The 18,543-nt window shown below is 31.5% G+C and overlaps 8 protein-coding genes across 8 annotated transcripts; 5 read left to right on the forward strand and 3 right to left on the reverse strand.

Moving 5' to 3' along the window:
• Positions 1–221: 221 nt before the first annotated feature.
• SLD7 (Sld7p) lies at positions 222–1,103 on the reverse strand (the record flags this gene model as incomplete). Its single annotated transcript, XM_003686722.1, has 1 exon — positions 222–1,103. One exon carries the CDS (start codon positions 1,101–1,103, stop codon positions 222–224), a length of 882 nt encoding a protein of 293 aa, XP_003686770.1.
• Positions 1,104–1,720: 617 nt separating this feature from the next.
• CKA2 (casein kinase 2 catalytic subunit CKA2) lies at positions 1,721–2,749 on the forward strand (the record flags this gene model as incomplete). Its single annotated transcript, XM_003686723.1, has 1 exon — positions 1,721–2,749. The coding sequence occupies one exon, from the start codon at positions 1,721–1,723 to the stop codon at positions 2,747–2,749; it is 1,029 nt and encodes a 342-aa protein (XP_003686771.1).
• A 478-nt stretch (positions 2,750–3,227) lies between these two features.
• On the reverse strand, positions 3,228–3,974 carry TPHA0H01310 (uncharacterized protein; the record flags this gene model as incomplete). The annotated part of the gene is made up of 1 exon (XM_003686724.1): positions 3,228–3,974. The coding sequence occupies one exon, from the start codon at positions 3,972–3,974 to the stop codon at positions 3,228–3,230; it is 747 nt and encodes a 248-aa protein (XP_003686772.1).
• A 2,414-nt stretch (positions 3,975–6,388) lies between these two features.
• TPHA0H01320 (uncharacterized protein) lies at positions 6,389–6,901 on the forward strand (the record flags this gene model as incomplete). The annotated part of the gene is made up of 1 exon (XM_003686725.1): positions 6,389–6,901. The coding sequence occupies one exon, from the start codon at positions 6,389–6,391 to the stop codon at positions 6,899–6,901; it is 513 nt and encodes a 170-aa protein (XP_003686773.1).
• A 1,730-nt stretch (positions 6,902–8,631) lies between these two features.
• CYT1 (ubiquinol--cytochrome-c reductase catalytic subunit CYT1) lies at positions 8,632–9,501 on the forward strand (the record flags this gene model as incomplete). Its single annotated transcript, XM_003686726.1, has 1 exon — positions 8,632–9,501. One exon carries the CDS (start codon positions 8,632–8,634, stop codon positions 9,499–9,501), a length of 870 nt encoding a protein of 289 aa, XP_003686774.1.
• Positions 9,502–11,180: 1,679 nt separating this feature from the next.
• Positions 11,181–13,097, forward strand: MSA1 (Msa1p; the record flags this gene model as incomplete). Its single annotated transcript, XM_003686727.1, has 1 exon — positions 11,181–13,097. The coding sequence occupies one exon, from the start codon at positions 11,181–11,183 to the stop codon at positions 13,095–13,097; it is 1,917 nt and encodes a 638-aa protein (XP_003686775.1).
• A 529-nt stretch (positions 13,098–13,626) lies between these two features.
• TPHA0H01360 (uncharacterized protein) lies at positions 13,627–15,687 on the forward strand (the record flags this gene model as incomplete). Its single annotated transcript, XM_003686728.1, has 1 exon — positions 13,627–15,687. The coding sequence occupies one exon, from the start codon at positions 13,627–13,629 to the stop codon at positions 15,685–15,687; it is 2,061 nt and encodes a 686-aa protein (XP_003686776.1).
• Positions 15,688–15,782: 95 nt separating this feature from the next.
• TRZ1 (tRNase Z) lies at positions 15,783–18,290 on the reverse strand (the record flags this gene model as incomplete). The annotated part of the gene is made up of 1 exon (XM_003686729.1): positions 15,783–18,290. The coding sequence occupies one exon, from the start codon at positions 18,288–18,290 to the stop codon at positions 15,783–15,785; it is 2,508 nt and encodes an 835-aa protein (XP_003686777.1).
• Positions 18,291–18,543: the final 253 nt, after the last annotated feature.

Here is an 18,543-nt window from a genome sequence, read left to right on the forward strand (position 1 = left end):
TCTAAAGGAAGAAACATATTTCAATATTAGTTTTTAAAAAGCTACTTTAATATACTTACCTCGTCAAGAAATATTAATTAAGCCATGCAAGAATTGGATTTTAAAGCAATTAATGTATGACAGTCTACCTTATTCAGGTAGAATTTATTTGTTTATAAATATATTGTCATTTACTATATATATATATATGCCTCTGCTTGTCGAAAAGTGTTAATGCTATGCTAAGATTTCAAGAAGAGGTTTAACAGAACCTCAACTGTTTCTTGTAGTTTCTCGAATGATATTTCTTGAATTTTATTATGCAATAATTGAGTAAGTTCATCTCTTAATGCAAATTCAGAAGCTTCAAATGTAATTTTGTATAGTTTTTGAAATCCAATTTGAGTATTAGGTATCCCTCTCAGTCTTAATCCACCTAGTATAACTTTGGAGAGAGTATCATTGAATTGTAATCTTTTGTCACTTATCTGAAGACTCCGCATGACTTTATTTGTGTTCATCCTATTTTGTTCGTAAGATTTCTTAAGAATTTTATCTATCTTGTTTCGAGGGTCTTCGTTTAACTTAGAATATTCATCTAATTTTGTTACCGTATTAATTACAAGTTCAGTATCTGACTTCAATTTTTCCAATTTATTTATTTTATATTCAATTTCAGTTTTGCGATCAATATTCAGATAAAAATATTGAATGAAATTATTTGCCTGATAAAAGACAATATGATCTGAAAAGATCAAGGGATTTGTATTGTCTCTACTTGAAAGATTCCTATTATTTTTATCTTTACTAATTTCTATTACAATTCCTCGGTTGTTATACTTAAGTTTTGACTTAAAAAATGACAATGAAGTGTTACTAGTAGTAAAACAATATAATTCACTGTCATGTGAACTATTGCTATCATTGATTAGCCATATAGGAAGGCAACTGATGTCGACGTATGTTAAAAATTTTGCATTCATTGTAATAACCTTAGCCTGAGATTTCTTATCTACATGTTGTTGCTCCAAGTTACTTTTATTCCACAATTGAATATCCCGAAGTGTTATATCATTATGGCGATGACCTAAATCTAATTTTAAAACTGCTAACTTGTTGAACATTCAAGATCTATATGAAACTATAAAAATCCTCCCAATATATTTATTTCTTAGTTTTCCCTGCAATTAAAATCAGTTCAACCATTAATTTTACCACCAATTCTAGTGACCTATAAATGAACCAGAGACCCAGTTTGATTGCTAATATTAAAAGTTATTCAGAAACAGTTAAAGAAAAACGGTAACAGATAAAAAAAATACTAAAACTCAATATAAGTTGTTCTGAACTCATCAAGATACCATGATCACTATTAAATAATTAACAAAGTTTAACTTCTACTCATATCTATCATTATATCTCATAATAATCATCATTATGATACTGGTAATGTTACCATGCAGCTTTAATTTCAAACTTATTTTTTTGTTTTGAACATTACAGTGAAACAAAAAATGAGAAAAACGAAATAAAAATTCACCAAAAATAACATAATTGTTGTATAGAGAACTTAAACAATAATGTTTCAAACTTATAATAGATTGTATTTATCTATTATGTTCTTGCATTCTATAGTTATAATTTTAATTTATTGTTTTACCTCTTTTAAACTTTATTATATTATATTCAATCCTTCAAATAAAATAAAGATTTATAGAATAATTCAAAGAAACAAAGAAGAATGATTCTACCACCTTCCACTTTAAATCAGAAATCTGGCCGTGTATATTCAGTAGCAAGAGTATATAAGGAGGAATGTGAAAAGAGACCGCAAGAATACTGGGATTATGAGCAAGGTGTGACAATTGACTGGGGTGAAATTTCTAACTACGAAATTATTAACAAAATTGGTCGTGGTAAATATAGTGAAGTGTTCAGTGGTAGATGTATTACTAACAATCATAGTTGTGTTATAAAAGTTTTAAAACCTGTTAAAATGAAGAAAATTTATAGAGAATTGAAAATTCTAACAAATTTAACAGGAGGACCAAATGTTATTGGTTTATTAGACATTGTAAAAGATTCTGGTTCCAAAATCCCTGCTTTAATTTTCGAAGAAGTTAAAAATGTAGACTTCAGAACATTATACCCAACATTCACACTTACCGATATTCAATATTACTTTACACAGTTATTAATTGCTTTAAATTACTGCCATTCCATGGGTATTATGCATAGAGATGTTAAACCACAAAATGTTATGATTGATCCAACTGAAAAGAAATTAAGATTAATTGATTGGGGTTTAGCAGAATTTTACCACCCAGGTGTAGATTATAATGTTAGAGTTGCTTCACGTTACCATAAGGGTCCGGAATTGTTGGTCAACTTGAACCAGTATGATTACTCTTTAGACTTATGGTCTGTTGGTTGCATGTTGGCAGCTATTATTTTCAAAAAAGAGCCCTTTTTCAAAGGTTCAACAAATGCTGATCAATTAGTAAAAATTGCAGCCGTTTTAGGTACTAAAGAATTATTGGAATACCTAGGGAAGTACGGATTGAAGCTACCCTTTGAATACGATAATATAATGAGAGATTTCTCAAGAAAACCATGGCAAATGTTTATCAAAGATGATGAGAAAAGCAAGAAGTTATGTGCTCCTGAAGTAATTGATTTAATTGACAACTTGTTAAGATATGATCATCAAGAGAGATTGACTGCGACTGAAGCTATGAATCATCCATTTTTCAAGACCAAATATGATTAATATCAGTAAATAATTAACTAATAATTTTATATTTTCATTAAATGTCATTTGTTAATCGCAGGATAATATAGTACAAATTAGGAGATATAGGATAGTGCTATTTTAAGAATTGCACTCTATTCCTATATATATATGCATATGTATATAAATTTGAGTAATTTAATTAAGCAATGACATAATATTTTAGTGAATTAGAATTATAGAAAATTAAAAATATTAAAAAACTTATAATGTAAAAGATGTGATTATTGAAGTGATGAAAAAGTTTTAATAATAGATAACAAATTAATAAAGATGTTGGTTGAAGTTACAGTGAATGTGAATGTGAATGTGAATGTGAATGTGAATGTGAATGTGATGTGGAATATATGTATAAATGAATAAATGAATAAATGATGTAATAAATGCATGAGTAAAATTCAGCTTATTACGGAATGCTGAACAACTGTAAAAAATATAATAATTAAAATGGATGATATCAGAACCTCAGGTCGTTAATGTAGTTATGAGATTCATAACAAAGACCATTTTCATCAATATCCCATCTTACTACAAAATCATTGAAGTTTAATAATTTTGATTTTTTATTTAGTCTTGATTGTTGTTGTTCATGTGAGTTATCAAAAATTGCACCAGAACCAGATGAAGAACCTGAAGAAATAGATGAACGTGAATCCGAGGAATATTCTAATTCTTCTGGAATATCTTCAGTAAACAGTTTACCTTTTGATTTTAAATGGAGGTGTTGAATATGTGTCATGACAGCTTCTAAATGTTTATTAGTAATATTTTTTAAAGGTGGAGTATTTTTTTTAAGCAAAGAATCTTTTTCAGTTGAATAGAAATCTGGACCATATAAAACTGTTAAGTCATTTTCTTTATTCCAATTGATACTTAATGGATCGATTAGATTATTATTCGAATTTTTTAATGACATCGACCAACGTCTCCAAACACAATGATGTAGTCTTTTTAAATAAAGATCGTAATCGAATTTATCTTCTAATGAACAACTAGGTAATCTAATTCTTTTACCATCTATTAATTTTGTTTCGAAATTAAAAGAACTGTAATTTTTTAACAATGACCAGCATTGTTCAAATTCAATAGTCTTAAAATCGTAACTAAAATAATCTAAGGCAGTTTGCGAATAATCACTTAAATTATTCAGTATCTTTACATTTTTCGGGGTTATGATGATATCGTCATAACTCTGTGGCACCATTTTTAAAATAAACAAATAATTAACAACAAAAAGTATGTGTGAGTGTGAGTGTTAATGTGTGTATGATTATAAATTATGCAGATTTGTATTAAACTTAAATAATACAATCAGTAAATGGTAAAGCAATCTTTCTGCTGGTTTATTAACTGAATATTGCCTTTATAGTTATGTAACAATTATAGTAAAAATAATAAGAATAAAATAGTATCAAATATATTAATTAATTAAATTAATTAATATAATGATATATATATATGTAATCTTGAGCTTTTAGTCGAAAAAACACAACATCAAATTATTTAGCATATCGAAAGTTAATCTGTTACTAGTAATTTGTCATAGAATAAAGAAAAACAAGTTCCCATATATCGATAATTTAGAGTGATAATTCAGTAGAAAATCGAAAACGAAAAACGAATGAAAATAATAGTTTGAAGTAAGAATAATAGCCGTATCTGCAAAGTAAAAATGGATTGTGACATTTTCTTTATTAATTTCATTTTCCGATTCCTTTTAACAAGAACGAACCTCTATTAATTAAATTAAGTAATAATTTCGAAAACGCTCAGTAAATGATCCCTGTAGGAAAATACATAAAAAAAAACTCGGCTTACTTTTCACCGGATAACATGGACGTGTATACGGTAATTCAAGATGAGGTCTACGAGGATCGTCGTGTAAAACATGTAAATTAGGGAAAAGCACTGTAAACCTGTGCAAGATCTGAGTCGGTATTCTTTCAGATGCATATTTGGTTTCTCTGCCCAATATTCAGTAGTAATGCAGAAAGCAATTTCGAAACTTCTAAATAATTATAAAGAAATTATAAGAAACATTGGCAAAAGGGTAATTTCATGCATCTCTGCAACAAACGTCTGGAAACTCAATAAAAATAAAAGAAATAAAAGTACCGAGGCAGCTCTTCCGGGTTTATTCTTGACATTTGATTTTATCTTTTCTTCTTTAATTTACTTTACAAGATACAAATGCAGAGGAGCAGACACTGCATGAGTGCATGAATACAGAGCCAGAGTTACATGAAATATTCGAAGGAGGTTCAATAAGACATACTCCACGGAGGAATTAAAAAGAGGGTCGACGAACCTTCTTGGTAGTCAAAGAGTATCGTTGCAGTACGCCCAACAAAAAATACAGTCAGTAATCACTGTATCAATGATTAACCGAAAACCGAAAAAAAAATTATTAAATTTCTACTTTTTGCTCATCACTCTTAGGGAATTGTGGGATGAATTTCTTAATAAAAATTATTTATTTTTGTACCGTGTTTATACAGAACATATGGAACTGGAAAAAGCCTATAGAACATTAACCTTTTAATATTCTATTTTGGGTTATACTCACGAGAGCGAGCTAATATAATAAAAATAAAAACCACATCAAGTTGACTGATGCACCAGTATATTCATTGTACCACACTAGAAATTTGAGACTTCCGCTTTAGAGCTTAATAAACTTCATGGTGGCGGCAAAAGTTAAAAATGGTACGACTAAATACTTCGCATAAATTTGATTAAAATTTACTCTTTGCGATTGTAGTAGTATAGATTATCGTTATGCCAAGACTTGTGAAATTGTTCCTCCATATACCATATAGACAAAATATTAACTTGAGGATGGAGAGGAATATGGTAGGGAAATAAATCAATAAAAGGACATTACGAAATTGAATTGGTGGATGGTTATAATGTGTGTTGATTTATTTATTGTCTTCTCTACTGAATAGTCTTTCAAATCTCTTTTCGGAAACAGCATGTTGGGAGTTCTGAGTTTTGAAATACGGAGAAATAATGGATTAACGTCATTGTTGAATAAACAAGTCCTTGTGCGTAAGCACATAACAGTGGCAACTAACATTCTAAGCCAGCGATTTTCTACTTTGGTGTTGTTCTGTTTTCTTTTTCTTAGATTCAAATGCAGTGAAGCAATACGAATTAAAATCTCCCCCGTCTCCCCGTCTCCACAGGAAGGATCATTCCCGGAAATGTTTATCTATTTGGGAAAAACCCGGAATAATTTTTTATATATATTTTTGTTGATTTCCGATTTTCATTATCGTACTTTACGACGCCATCATTTATGCGTAATCAAATCCCTCTCATGCTATCAGCCTTCTATTTGTAACCTGTTTTCTTCAAGATTACATTTCCGGACAAGTGATTTTCCGATGTTAATGAAATGATGCTAGCTGTTTTTTATGTATACATACATATATATATATATATATATATATGTTTGCTTGTAACATTTAAGTGAAGATCCCCGAATGCTTAATTATTCCTCTTCTAGGAAAAAAATCGTTTGAATGATGTACTGCAGATAGGTTGTCATCCCAAATTTTGTTTATGAAAAGTTGCATATGCACAATGCATTATTAATGGACGGGTAAACGGTTAATGCAGGATAGGTACATATTTCTGTCCATACTTATCAGTTCTGAGGGTAATTTTACGAACACGTACTATTTGATGAGTCCACATTGGTACCCTGTTCATATTGCATTTCAGATGTCACAATCTTTGTCAAAGGAAAGCCCGTGGTTCATTTCCGAATGGGGAAGGATTTTTGTCAATTCGGACATATCTTGTTCATTCATAATGAATTCAACATTCGGAATTCATACTGTATCTAATTTTTTTCATGTCCCCCCTTGTTGTTACAGAGGTCTGGAGACTATTGAAAATTTAAAAATTTTTAAATTTTTTAAATTGTATTTTTCTGGTGGATTGTCGCACAGAAATGTGTGCGGCGGTTCACTGAATGTTTTTTCTTTTTCTGATTTTGACGTATACTTCTGCACTGCTGCGCTCCCTATAAGAGAACTGTTATGCAAGCGACGGGTCATCATGGGCACGGACCCAATTTTGAGCCATCCTTTATTGTTGAATGGCAGATATAAAATTAGCTAAGTAGATCATTCACGATTTTATCAAGACGAACGTTATTCTTCAAACTGCTAAATGTCATATTGCCATGTATACAGTTCCGGAAGGACATTTGCAATGTCCTTATTACCTCCAATCAATCCATACATTTCCGTTTCTTAGTTGGTGATTCCAAATCCAATTGAGCTTCTAGTGCTGTCGCATAAGAAAATAAACTTAAATCTCTCCATTCATCAACCTGTATGTTTCCATCAGATTTTTCCTCTACAGACAAAAATAAAGCATTTCTATCGGAATGACGATGACCGACAACAATCTGCAACAAGCAATTCCACATCACATGATCTCACTCCATTCCCACACAACAAAAGAAATCGAAAACCATCCAATAAAAACAAGTTAAACACCGAAAAAACCTGTTGCTTGTCCCGTGCACAATGACGAGCCAATTGTCATTTTCCTCGGGACTGCTGCTCGTGTCCCCCACCAGGATAAGGAGAGATCAGTAGGTAAATATTCCCGTTACCCTCTGTCACGATGTTGTTACCCTTATTCTGCTACTGATGCCGCTCCAGCAACTCAAAACCCGCACTTGAAAAACGTAAAAATACCCGCACCTGATCCTAAACTCCGTTAAAACTCCTATCTGCGTGCATTGCCGAAACTTTGAAATTTTCGAAACGCAACGAAAAACAAATCTTTTTCTTCTTCCTTTCTGTTTTTTGTTATTTCGCACAATCTGGTTGGTTCAAACCTGTTGGCCAGTTAAAAGCAACAGGACATGTGTTTGTCTATTCTGCTCTCAATAGGCGCAGTCGTGTACAATCATTGCAACGTAGAGGATGCCCAACAAGAGTGAACCATGAACAAACAACCGTAGCAACATATGCTTACTCTTGTTACGTCTCGCTCCGCTACCTGTACACGGGTTACTGTGTCACTCTACTTATACTAACACTTATCAGGAGAAGTAGTTCTCCTGTAAGTTGTGAATGATTTCACCAAGCAATTGAATTCCTGCACAGACATGCACACATACATTGTACATTTATGACTTACTTACCTTACCTTACTGCGGCGACTATACAGAACTGCTCTCCTACACTCACCATCAAGATACATGTTTTTGACAAATGATAATAGTAGTTTTTTTATTATAAGCTCATATTCACTCTATAGTGTAGGTATTGGTTATTAGTATATTACTATTTGTTCAATTAAGCATTATATCGCTAATAATATATAATATTAGTTTTCCTTTTATTACATCTTTGTTTTTTTTATGTAATTTGCTTTTCAATTTGACAGTTTTCACTTTTATAAACTCGACTTTTTGGTATCTCTATAGAAGCACTCATATTTATTTATATATATACATGGTTGTATCCAACAATTGATTACAATCGCCAAGTTATAACACTGTTAATTGCTTGAACAAAAGTACTCATAGCAAACAATATCATTTCGTTAATATACTACACAAAAAGTTATTTATATTCTTTAAAAAAGGGATTATACCTCAGTTGACTTTGACTATTATTGAAAATATACATATTAATATTCATCTTTAGAAAAAGATATATCCTTTAAAACAGAGTTCCTTTCATTATAAACATTTTTTTTTTCAATTTTAACCCAAAAGTAAAAAAAAAAAATTTAGAAGATCCACACGCATATCACACAGATTTTTACCTATTTATCACCTGGTCTAAAAACAAAGAGATATCAAATACAACATTCAAAATTATTCAATAATGTTCGCACAATTTAGAAATCGTCTAGGTTCAAAACTAGGTCAAAGAATATTCATCGGCGGTGCCGCTACTGCTGGTCTAACTTCTTCCGCCATGCTATACGCTGACTCATTGACTGCCAATGCAATGACTGCTGCTGAACATGGGTTGCATGCTCCCGCTTATGAATGGTCGCATAATGGTCCTCTAGAAACATTCGATCACGGTTCAATTAGAAGAGGTTATCAAGTCTACAGAGAAGTATGTGCCGCTTGTCATTCATTGGATAGAGTTTCATGGAGAACAATGATTGGTGTTGCTTTCACAAACGCTGAAGTTCGTGATATGGCTGCAGAATTCGAATACGACGATGAACCTGATGAACAAGGTAATCCAAAGAAAAGACCAGGTAAGGTTGCTGATATGATCCCTGGTCCTTATCCAAATGAACAAGCCGCAAGAGCTGCTAATCAAGGTGCTTTACCTCCGGATCTATCTTTAATTGTTAAGGCTAGACACGGTGGTTGCGATTACATCTTCTCTTTATTAACCGGTTATCCAGAAGAACCACCTGCAGGTGTCGTCTTACCACCAGGCGCTAATTACAATCCATATTTCCCAGGTGGTTCAATCGCTATGGGTAGAGTGTTATTTGATGATTTAGTAGAATACGAAGATGGCACCCCTGCCACCACGTCTCAAATGGCTAAGGATGTTACTACCTTCTTAAACTGGTGTGCTGAACCAGAACATGATGAAAGAAAGAAATTGGGTCTAAAAGCTGTCATAATTCTGTCTTCTTTGTTCCTATTATCTGTATGGGTAAAGAAATTCAAATGGGCTGGTTTGAAGACAAGACAATTCAAATTCAATCCACCAAAGAAGAATTAAGATAAAAAAATTGAAAAATAACAAGAACAATTAGCTCTGTTGTTTCTTCACTTTTGTTTCCTTTGTTAATGGGAGTAATGTTTTATACCTGTCTACCCGATCCGAAACAAAATGGAAACTAATAGAGTTTATTTATTTATTACTAACACTGATTTAACCATTTTTTTCTCTCTCTCCTTTATATTTTTGTTTTAGAAAGAAATTATAAAGCAACCAAGAAATATTTTTATAAAATATATTCTCATCATATATATTCATATTACATCAAAACAAAAACAAAAGCAAAAACAAGATCAACGAAAATACTAGATGCATTAAGGATACTCAATTTCTACTGATGTATCGAGGTATTTGGTTACTGTCTATTTATTAAATTTTATTTTATTCCATTGGAACAATTATATTATTATTATCGTAATAAACTGTTCCAATAAATTATTTAAAACAATGAAATTTAAACTTTGGGAAATAATCACTATAACTGATAAGCCCTTAGACAATAATTTCTTATGTGTATAACCTCATTATTTTTACTAAAAAAAGAAGAATAAATTCTAATATTTAATATTTTTCTATCATTGACACAGCTAAACCAACTCATGGATGAACATCTTGCATTATTATCAATTGAATCTCTCATCTTGTGACTCCCACACAATATGTTGTGTTTGCAAAAACCCAAATCGACTGTTAATCCAGACGTGGGGGTGCGTGTTACAAAAACACTTCAAATGATTAGTGTGATACGTGGAGTTTCGCTTTCTAAATTGAAATGGCAGGTAGGTTCCAGACATTCAGTGGACGAACGATTTGTGTTTTGACAGTTCAAACAACGTATTTCCTAGCCACAGGCTCCATATCAGACCCAATTGTCTCTGCTATTGAAATAAATGGCTGCAAAGAACCATCAGTTTCATATATTATTACATAATTAAATCTGTTCTTATCTTGAGATAGGTTTTACCCTAAACGAGTAATTAATTTAGTACACTATTTGACGAATTAGGAAATATGAATAGAGCGAACCAGTAATATCTTAACCTAAAGGGGTAAATATCAAATCTCGATCGCGTGAAAAATTATAATATTTTTTACCCAAACACGTAAAACAACATTTTAATTAACTTCATGAAAATTTTCTCCTACTTCATCTGGTAGCTACATAGTTAAGTCTATCATTTAATACTTTCCATCAGTTAAAGTTAGTTCCAACCAACTGTTAATATTGTTTCTCTAGTGTCAATAAGGGCAATTATATCACTTTTCTCTAGCCAAGAGAGCCATGTAACTCCAGCATCATTTCGGAATAATAAGACACTTTTAACACTATCTTTTATATTTTCTTATCATCCTAATAATGCAATTATTCTACTTTCTTATTTCATTAGAACACCTATCCAATTTATCAATTTAGTTTATAAAAACATTTAATTGTTAAAGTAGCAATTTATTTTGCCCATGTTATACTATTTTATTTTATTTTGTTCCTTTTAGATAGATATATATCTATCTATCTTTATAATTATTTACACATAATTGCGATCAGACTATCATCTATATCTCCCATTTACAAATATCATTGCTAATATTTACTGTTGGAAAAGAACCAGGATTATTCCTTCGCATCGAACAAAAAGATTAAGTTTCCATTCACTCGCTATAAATCCATTGCCATAAATATGCAAGCAACTAATACTCCAGAAAAAGTTGCAAAGAGAAGAGGGAGACCTCCAATCACAAAACATTATGCCAATCCGTTGCAGAGTCCAATGGCTCATTCATCGAAACAGGTCCAGAAGCAAGGCCTTACTGGTCAAAACACATCAAAACCATTAATGAAAGTTGGCTCTATGACTCCTTCGCCAAAGAAAAGAAAGAGATCACAAAGTATAACATCAAATAATTCATTCACATCTGCTAGTGAGTTGAATGGTTCAAATAGCCAAAGTAGTTCTAACTTGGATTATAAATCGAAGAGAAGCAACTATAGAGGTGTTATATTAATAACCCCACAAAGACAATGCATCTCAACACCAAATAAGTCAAAATCAGAAGGTAATATCGCATCGGAAAGTGCTTTATCTACTCCAAATTCTACTAATAGTAACATTTTTTCATCCACATCAAGAGCTACAGCTTTAAGATCATCTCCTCCAACTGCATCACCATTGATATATCATAATAAAAAGAGTAATTTAACAAACCCTATTTCGAAGATTGCATGTTTTGATACGACATCAATCCCAAAGTCAATTAAAAGACCATTCTCGGATTTCAAGTTATCATTTAGTATTAACCCTGATGGAAGAGCATCAATTCAAGGTTCCAAAGCTCAGTTAACTACCCCTACCTCAGCCTCTGATATGGCTGAGAAAACAAAAGATGTTTTTGAAGACCCATTACTTTCTAATGCATATTCAATCAATAAGAACAACAGCAACAATAATGATACAAATAACAATAGTAATGATATTGAAGGTGTGGTAAATAAGGATCATGTATTATCATTGTTGAGAAATTTGAGAAATAATAAAATTGTTTCGAATACTAACAACGTTTTAACAAGTACAAATAGAAGTAACCAAAAAGTTACCACAGCAACTAATTTACCTGTGATTATTGAAACGTCAACTTCTATCTCATCTTCGCCAAAAGTGAAAAAATTAACTTCACCTAAGCAAAACGATGCCACCAATTCTTTATTGCCTCCAACTACCCCTAAATCTCATTTTCAATTTACGACAGGGTTCACACCGATTGGTATAGATCAAATATTATTAGATGAAGCCATTTTAGATACTCCCAGGAAGATCTTTAATTCATTTGATAGTAAATTCCAAAATATTACTGGTAGTACGAGCATACTACTATCTCCAAAAGCCAAGTTATCTACAAAAACTGCTAATATAGGTTCATCTAGTCAAGAGTTAGTTTTCAAATTGAGCAGTGGCGATCCACTTCTTTTAACAGATAAATACATTACTAATCCTTCAAATACAAACACTAATATTAATGAAAATCCAGCACAAACTCATTTACTGTTGGCGACGCCATCGAAAAAGAGACATTTTAATACCCCACCATCGTGGATTAATTTTGGATCACCAAAAACTTCTGATGCTAATAGCAGCAATAACATTTTGTTACCTACGCAATCAAATCAACTTACAATGACAGATATTAAAGAAGAATCCATGACAGCAATAAAAGATACAACTAAAATAATATCATCTCCAAAATTTAATCTTTTGAGTTCTCCCAGAATTGATCTCTCAAATTTATCACAGCAATTTGACTTTTCTTTTGATACAAGTCAAGGAAATAAACGTTCAATCTTATTAACTGCAACACCAAAGCGCGTCGATAATACTACTTCAAATCAGGAATTACAATTATCTACAGTCATCGAATGCACCCCACTAATACAGCAAACGATGAATGGATCATTAAATTCTAAAATACTAGGAACACTAAACATGGATGATATCCAACATGAATCAGGAATGCAAGATTGCTCTGTAGTTCCTATCACATCAATTGCGGTGGAACAAGATGATGCAAGAAATGCCTTAAGAAAACTAATGAATAATCGTTAAATAACAATATATAATTTAACAATTGATAAATTTAATAAGTTATTAAGCTCCGGCGTCGTAAGTATTTTAAACTTGAATTGTTCACTAAAGAGGATGAAATGATACACACATGCTGTTTATGTTATTATCTACCTTAAACTACTGAGGACTGTATCTATGGAAAGCACATTCTTACTTTTATTGATTTATAAACATTGGCACGATTTATCTTAACTATCAGTTCATTTTAATCAACGCTCAATCCTCATTATTAAACTAGAAATAATATACTTGGAGAGATGTGTTTAACCACCTACCCTTATATATAAATTAGACCTGGGGCATAAAATCTCGGGCTTAGCGTCTTTTCCTTTAATGTTCATTATAATTATTTAAATAAAAATATACTTGAATTATATCGTTAGAACAATCATTTTATGAATATATAAAGGTACTTTTGAATGGAAGTTAATATATCTAACATTAGATAGCAACTTAACTTTCTAGTTTGTATTGTTATTATTTATCCAGTCGTCTACCTAGCTGAATTATGAACTACGAAGAAAATTTGGATGCCCCAGTTTGGGATGAGTTGGATACTCAAAATGTAAAAAATAATGCCCGCAATGTGTTTAATAATGACGATTTGAAGCAAGACTTGAATGACACATTTGAGAATTTAGCTATAGTAAATGAGGAGGAGAAGATCGGTACAAATTCTGATGGTTTTAACAACCCTTTGAGTGAAGTTATAAACAATGAGAACGGTCTATTGAAAGCAGATGCTCATCCTTGGAGTGGAGGTCATTTCAGTGACAATACTAATAATAGACATTTGATAGATGTACTGGCACCGGAAGACAATAATCTATTATCCGGCTTACAAGATGAGGGAAAAAATAAGGATGTTAATGAAGCTATTAAAAATGGTGCATTATTTCAAAATGCTCTAATTTCTCCTATCAAGGTAGATGAGTCTGAGTTCGAGGGAAATAGCCATAAAGAAGAAATGAAATTCAATGGTTCGAAAAAGCTAAATGTTCTCTTCTCGTCAGCCAGACTTCGTAGGATGCCAATTCAAAATGGTAGTCAAAATAACACAACAAATACTGTCGAAGTAGAACATTCAGATCCATTGAATCAATTTCTTAAAAAAAATGAACCAGAGTCCAAAATAGTTATTAACGATAGGACAGATAGTGATAAAAACATTCAAACCAGGACACAGAATTTAGTAAGTGAATTAGAAAATCCTTTATTTAACTTACAGAATTATGATAATGATAGTGATGATCTACCAACTTCTATAACTACGGGAAGACCAAATACCGAGGATATTGATACAAATAGTAGTTCTAATAAAGAAAAATCCGAAATACCAGATAACGATGTTAAAGGAGATAAAGCTTTTCCTTTTACCATCGAAGTTAAGGATCCCATTAAGATAGGAGAACTTACTGCAATGCATGTAGAATACAGCGTGGCTTCGCAATCTGAGTTGATTAAAGGTAATTTTGCGCAAGTTAACAGGCGTTATTCGGATTTCAGATGGCTTTACCGTCAGTTACAGAATAACCATTGGGGTAAGATCATCCCTCCACCACCAGAGAAGCAAATTGTTGGAAGATATAAAACTGATTTTATGGAAAATAGGAGGTTTCAGATGGAACGTATGTTAAATAAGATTGCAGCTGACCCGGTATTGCAAAAAGATGAAGACTTTTTACTGTTTTTATCGTCAGTTGATTTTATTTCTGAGTCAAAAATGAGAGAACAATTTTCTGGATCTAAAGCCTCAAATGACAGTAATGATCTTTCTGAAGTTCATATCAGTGATATAAAATTATTAGGGGCAGATGAAGCTGAAATCGTGGCACAGACGGGTGGTTTAGATGGTGAGCTTAATAGGGGATTCATTAGCATGACATTTTCATCGCAACAAAAATATGAGGAACTTGATGAATATTTTATCAATAATTTGCAAATGCTAGAAGTTTTAGAGGACCAACTTAGACAGATTGATAAAAGTCTTGAATTGTTGTATTCTGAAAGAAATGATTTAGTGTTTATTATCCAAGAGTATATCAATTCAATAAAAAAAACAGCTGATCTTGAAGTTATTAAATCTGTTTCCGATTTACTTTTAAACTTTGCTGACGTTCATGAAAAGTTGAAGGAATCTCTTGAACAAGTTTCCTCACAAGAGCATTTGACATTGGGTGTTACTTTGGATGAGTATATTAGATCAATCACGAGTGTACGCGCAATATTTGATCAAAGGCACAAACTGGGAAGTATTTTACTATTGGCAGAAAGTGGATACTCAAAAGCAAAAGCTCAACTACATAAATTTGATGGCAATCAAAATGCTCGCAATATTGATAAGTTTAAGAATGCTAAGGCCAATTATCTAGTTACAAAAAAACGGTACCAAACAATCAGAAATAAATGGCAAGAAGTGGGTAATAAAGTGAAAACTGAGGTGGAATTATTTGATAAAGAAAAAGTAGTGGAATTTAGGAATGCAATCGAAATTTTTCTTGAGGCATCAATAGAATCTCAAAAGGCAAATATAGATTTGTGGGAAACATTTTACAAAAATAATATATAGATAAATTGAATATTTGAATTGTGCATTTTTATATACAAATGTTAAATCGATAATGAGATAACTCAACATTTCGTTACCGTTAGTTATGAGTACTGTCAATTTTCACCATCAGTATCAGTAATAGCAGTTTCTTCTTGTTTTTCATCATCAAATAGTTTATTTAAAATAGTAAATATTTTTTGTTGTTCTCCAATTTTATCGTAACTCACAATGAAACCATCAAATGCGAAACAATATTCGTTGGCTTTTATTTCAATATTTCTATCCATTTGAGGAAGCTTTGGGTATCTCTGAGAAAAATGTGTTAAAATTAACTTTCGTGCATTCATTGTATTTGAAACTTCAATTGCCTCATTGATCGTACAGTGTCTCTTTTGTATCGCATCTTCCACTAGTTCATTATCTAATGTAGCTTCATGAATTAATAAGTCAGACCCTTGTCCAATTCCGTTAGCAAAATATTTAAAATTAGGTCTTGTATCTCCTGAATAAGAGACTTTAAAGGAATTTTTTGAATAATGATTCATGAAGAAGGAAATCGAATTAGAGTAAGCCCAGTTACAGTGGATTGCTTTACAAGTTTCAAACCTATTAATGTTCAAATCTTTATACATCTCTCTGATTCCTTTCAGGTCTCTAAATGATGAGTTATCATCTAATTCAAGTTTTCTTTTCTTCATATTAGATCCGTTTATGATGTCATTGTATTCTTCGGTCTTAATTGCTAATGTTTCCTTTCTCACATATGGACTTGAGATTAAATGTTCTCCACTAATGTAACGAATTTTATCTAAAATTTCAGGATTCTCATATCTCAACCATTCATCCATAAATTTATTATATTGCCAAGGTGTTATTAAATATATTTTAGAGTCTGGATCAAATTTATTATGGAGATACCATTCGTTAAGAATACTAATGATTCCCAAATGATGGTCAGCATGCAAATGACTCAAATAAATCATTTTTAAATTTTTAAATAAGTCGTTAATCTCAATGCTTGAAAACATTCTTTTAATCGTACCTAACGTATTTTCACCAGCATCTAATAGGATACAACGTTGTTCAAATTCTTTGTTTATGTTTTCATATGGTATTTTTACCAAAGTTGAAACCACATTTCTATATTTTGAGGGCAATGCACTTCCTGTACCTAGTGTGATGACTTCCACACCTTTCTTTTTCTCGAAAGTATTATTAAAGTTATTAATATTTAACTGATCAGTAATCACTTTAGTCTTAGAATATACCTCAACATCTTTATTTGCCAAACTGTTGTGATAAATAAGGTCCCATGAGAAAGAACTTTGATGTTGTTCCAAAATTTTAACTTTTTCAGTACCAGCAATAGAATCGTTAATATTATCTGAATTCGTATATGGTATAATATCTAATCCATTTCTATCTGAAAAGACATGAATATTTTTACTTAAAAGCTTTGTTGATGTTAATGGAAGCTCTTGATGTTGTGATAAAGTCGAACCGCTTGGCAGTAAATCTGTTTTATCTTTGAACAAATCGTAAAATTCCTTTGAGAATACTCTATCTGTTCGTGGCAAATTGTAATTTTCAATTTGCAATGATTTTAATTTTAAAATTGTGGATGCAGCACCGCTAAAGACAATATTATTTGGGGATACTTTAGAATGTGAAATAAAATGCTGTGTCTCTTCAGGAAAACTTTCCATTAATTGTATTAATTCATTGGATATTGTAACATCGTCTCCCAGGAAGTAATAAACTGAACCTAAATTAGTAGAATTATAGTTATGTTGAAAATGAGATATGAAATTAGAGAAGTACTCATCATTAGGAATATCTAAAACTAAGATTTTCGAGAAAACACGCTCTTTCTCTAAAACTTTATCCGGTGTAATAATAGAACCATTTTCAAGTGTTATTGTCTCACCTTTTGTCAATTTTGCAAACAAGGGACCTTTTGGTACACCTAATTTCAATGCTTCGTCAACCTTAAATTTACCTCTTATAGGATTGAAATTTATTTCATAGCTTGTAGTTGATGCGATATCTTTTATATTTATATCTTTCGGTAGCTCAACGTTCAAATGAGGATCTGATGTTGGATCATATTTCTCTGTTGGAGCATGTTTAGGAAACATATTTGATACAATACTGTTCAATGTTATATTGCTGACAGAATTAAACAAAGATTTTTCGCGATCCATGTAAAATTTCCTACCAATAACGATAGATTTAACAGTAAGTAGATTATCCTTGAAAATTTCATCGTTTTTCAGTACGGTTGTTCTCAAATTAATTCCAAATCTAAACACAAAATATCTCCAAGAGGAGACAATATAGTTGATTATTGGGTCACCATAAACTAAGTTCAATTTGTCTCTTCCTTGATCAGCAATTGTTAAGATCATACCCGGTAATCCACCGATAGAACTCCAATTTAACTCACCAGTTAAAAATAAATTTTCCAGTTTAGATACTCTAATCCTCTTTTCAGTAAGACATCTTTGCGAACCTTCTGAAATCTTACCAAAAAAATATTTTTCACCATGTATTGACTGTAACAATAATAACGGATGTGCAGTATCCGATGTAGGATATGATATGGTTGATAAATTAAACATTCTTTTATTTGTGCAGTTCTGTTTCTTCTTCTTATACGTCTTCGTAGTTTCAATTCGAGTACCTTTTTTATAACACCTATAGTTCAATATCGTATACAGTGAAGAGAATGAGCCTTTATCAACCTTCTTGGGGGTTTTAAATGTTAACCACAATGTGAATGTCTTATGAATTAATGGATATCTAATATAACTTTCTTAGAATAAGTCTAACAACTAATAGTAATTTAAAAAGCCCAATTTCTTGAAGTTCCTC

The sequence above is a fragment of the Tetrapisispora phaffii genome, chromosome 8, assembly GCF_000236905.1.
Source record: "Tetrapisispora phaffii CBS 4417 chromosome 8, complete genome".
Classification (NCBI taxonomy): domain Eukaryota; kingdom Fungi; phylum Ascomycota; class Saccharomycetes; order Saccharomycetales; family Saccharomycetaceae; genus Tetrapisispora; species Tetrapisispora phaffii.